At 31.1% G+C, this 3,277-nt stretch overlaps 1 protein-coding gene across 1 annotated transcript; it reads right to left on the bottom strand.

Moving 5' to 3' along the window:
• Positions 1–1,154: 1,154 nt before the first annotated feature.
• On the bottom strand, positions 1,155–2,225 carry LOC147807732 (putative E3 ubiquitin-protein ligase makorin-1). The gene has a single exon (XM_087166782.1). The coding sequence runs from the start codon at positions 2,223–2,225 to the stop codon at positions 1,155–1,157; it is 1,071 nt and encodes a 356-aa protein (XP_087022908.1).
• Positions 2,226–3,277: the final 1,052 nt, after the last annotated feature.

Here is a 3,277-nt window from a genome sequence, read left to right as displayed (position 1 = left end):
TTAAACACCATTACTTGACTTTACGAAACAAAATAAATGAACGGTAATAAAAATTAAGACATTAAAGCAGAATAGAAAAATGGGAACATACTTTAGTTTTAGAAGGAAAAAAAATCAGAAATTCATCAAATATGGCTACACTTTATTTTCTTAAAAAAAGTATACATATAGATGACTATAAATTCATATCTACGGATTAGATCAAAATATATACAGCTACAAATATAATTTAAAAATTAGCATTCATCCATAGATTATCCATAGCATTTATATCTAGATTTTATTCACGAAAACATATTCATAGAAAAACATAAATTCAAAGCATGTGTTGTGGATTCGAAAAATTAAGGTTAAAAAAAGACATAATGGAAAAAAACAGTTGTTAATAACTCACAGTAACAGTTATTAAATGCAATACGCAGGAATTATATCAGCACACAAATAGAGAATCTTAGCTGAACATAATAAAAAAATTCTTCTACAGTTAAAACTAAACAAATATTGCACCATTTACAAAAGTATTGTCTATATATTGACATATATTCATCTGCAGGTCATATTGTAGATTCAAAAATGCTCATCATATACCATATTTATAAATTTAGACGAATCAATTTCAGCTTTACTTTCTTAAACAAGTGATAATAATAATAGTAATAAAATACTCAGAGATTTAATTATTACTCAACAATTATATTACACTAAAAGTTTTTTTAGAAACATATTGATAGAAAAATAAAAAATATTTTTGAATCTAAGATTTAACCTGAAATAAGTCAACATCAAAATAGATTATTTCCAAAATTAACTACTATCATTTATTAAATAGGACTCGCTTTAAGTTTAACACTCAAACTAACTTAAAAAAAAAAGGATATATAAAAAATCATAAATTCAAAACATCTGTAGTAGAATCGACGAATAAGATTAAAATAAAGGAAGCAATCTTAAAATAATTAAAAAAAAAATCGCAGTTACCATTGTCAAATGCACTAAACATGAATAAAATCAGCACTTAAAAAGAGAATTTCAGCAGAACATAATAAAAAATTCTTGCATAGTTAAATCTAAGCAAATTGTGCACTTTCTACAAACGCGTTGTCAGTACTTTGATATATCATCATCTCGATGGCACATAATAGATTCGAAATTGTTCACCATCTTCTTGAGTTCCTAAACATTCGATTATTAAAGCGACGTTTCTGAGCAGCTACTGATGGAATAACAGGCAATGCGTGAAGATGAAAACATTCCTCACCAAAGGGGCAAATTCCTTTACCGTTTTTGAAATATTTACATCGTTTCGTGCTCAAAGACTTTCTATAGTCAGCAATTAACATCTCCTTTTCCCCTTCAGACAGAACCCATAGCTTACTGGGTATGTAAAATCTAGACGGCACTCTACATTCGGGACAAGCACGAGTAACAGCAGGATCTATTAGATCTTCTTCATGAGAATTTCGCACATTTCTCCACTTAATGATGCAGGATAAACAAAACACGTGATTGCAATTCTCGAGAATACCAAATCGACGCTCTGCAACTCGTTCTTTTTCCATTACGATATCCAAACATATACCACATGACAAATCGCGTCGAATATCAGTATCTCGCTCATGCCTACAGACTGCAATATGAAGTCCTCGCTGCTTCTCATCAAAAGGATCCAAGCAATATCTTTGACACAGTTCACATAACTCTCCATGGATGCATGGGCAATCGTCGAATGGGCAAACACCTTCAAAGAAGTGCGGGCAGAATTCCATATCCAACTTTTGTGGCTCTGAACTACCAACACCGTCATTTGAATTCGAAGCAGTGGCTAAATATTTGCTGCTTGTCGGCACGAATTCAGGTGCATTTATCCAATTGTGTAAATCTGATTCACGACAAACAGATGCCTCACCATTTAAACTAGAGTTGAAATTTTGAAAATTTCTTTCGGCGGGAAAAATATCCATATTCCCTGTCTGTTGCCGTAAATGACCAGTATTCTGCTCTTCATTACAAGATTGAGATATATAATAAACATCATCTTCAGCTTTTGGATGAGAATACCAACAATTATCACCAAACATGCAAATGCCTTTCAAAGAAAAACGGCAGACGATATTTTCACGAAATCTAGGCGTCTGTCGAAAATTGCACCTATTACCTTCTTGGCAAGAATTTAAATAATACGGGCGCACTAATTTCGTCATATCTAGTGGTGCGCTTTCAGCCATTTTATATAATACTTAATTCACTTTCACCTTTGTTAGTGATAACAACCAACTATGGAGTAATAAAGTATATTGCACTGGGGGAGATAGTGTACAACAGAGGGCGTGCGGATTCTGATGACGTGAATATAATCATTTCTGAGCAAGGCGTATGATTGGTTATCTACAAACTCTTCCTCTTATGGTAGGAGGCCATCATTGCGCATGCGCAAAGTGAACCCATTTCGATCGTCTCAGTTGCCATTTGTGAAATAAAAAAAATCTTGCTATCGTTTTAATTTTATTTAACCTTTTTTCTATTTTATTTAATGTTAATATTTCATACTTGGTTTATGCAAGTGCTAATATAAAAAGATAAATAATTTGCATTTTTGAATCAAAGCAAATTGCGCTTATTAAAATTCACAGAAATATTATAAATAAATAGTTTACATCATCTTTAAAAGTGTTTTTTAAAAATGGCAATTTTACCATTTTTTCTAAAAATATTTAAAATCTTTTTCATTTTTTTTTTTTTTGCTAATTGAATACAAATGATCTATTATGAATAAACTGTCATTAATGTTGAAATAAAGCATAACCCATTTGTACCAAGAGTCAATTTAAATCTGATTTTTTATAAAATAGAAAGAAGTAGTAGCACAAATAAGTCATTGCTAACATTTATTTTGCGAAAACAAGGAAGTTTTGCCTACCACACTGTATAATATAATATAAACAGATCTGAAGTAAGCCACACTACTTTTTTTAAGTTAAAGTGGAAACCAACAGAAAGAAATATGCACAAAGTACAAACAAATATGTATTATCCCTTATTTCAGATAGTAGTTTTACATTCATCGGTCTCCATAGGTTTTTCATACATAGTTTGCGCATAAATGGTTGCATTACTCACATTTGAAAGTATACACTTTAGCGTTTGCACACACTCACCAAGGAATTAGATAATTTTGATTAATATTTTATGCATAGGGAATAACCGTGCATTGTCTATAAAGACTTTAAGATCCTTTAAACAGTGCAAACAAGGCAAGAGCCACGTTCCTAACTCATTG

Source organism: Parasteatoda tepidariorum, chromosome 6 (genome assembly GCF_982258835.1).
Source record: "Parasteatoda tepidariorum strain Cologne lab strain chromosome 6, Ptep-v5.0, whole genome shotgun sequence".
Taxonomy (NCBI): domain Eukaryota; kingdom Metazoa; phylum Arthropoda; class Arachnida; order Araneae; family Theridiidae; genus Parasteatoda; species Parasteatoda tepidariorum.
The sequence above is the reverse complement of the archived record's forward strand: the minus strand, read 5'-3'. Positions and strand labels throughout refer to the sequence as shown.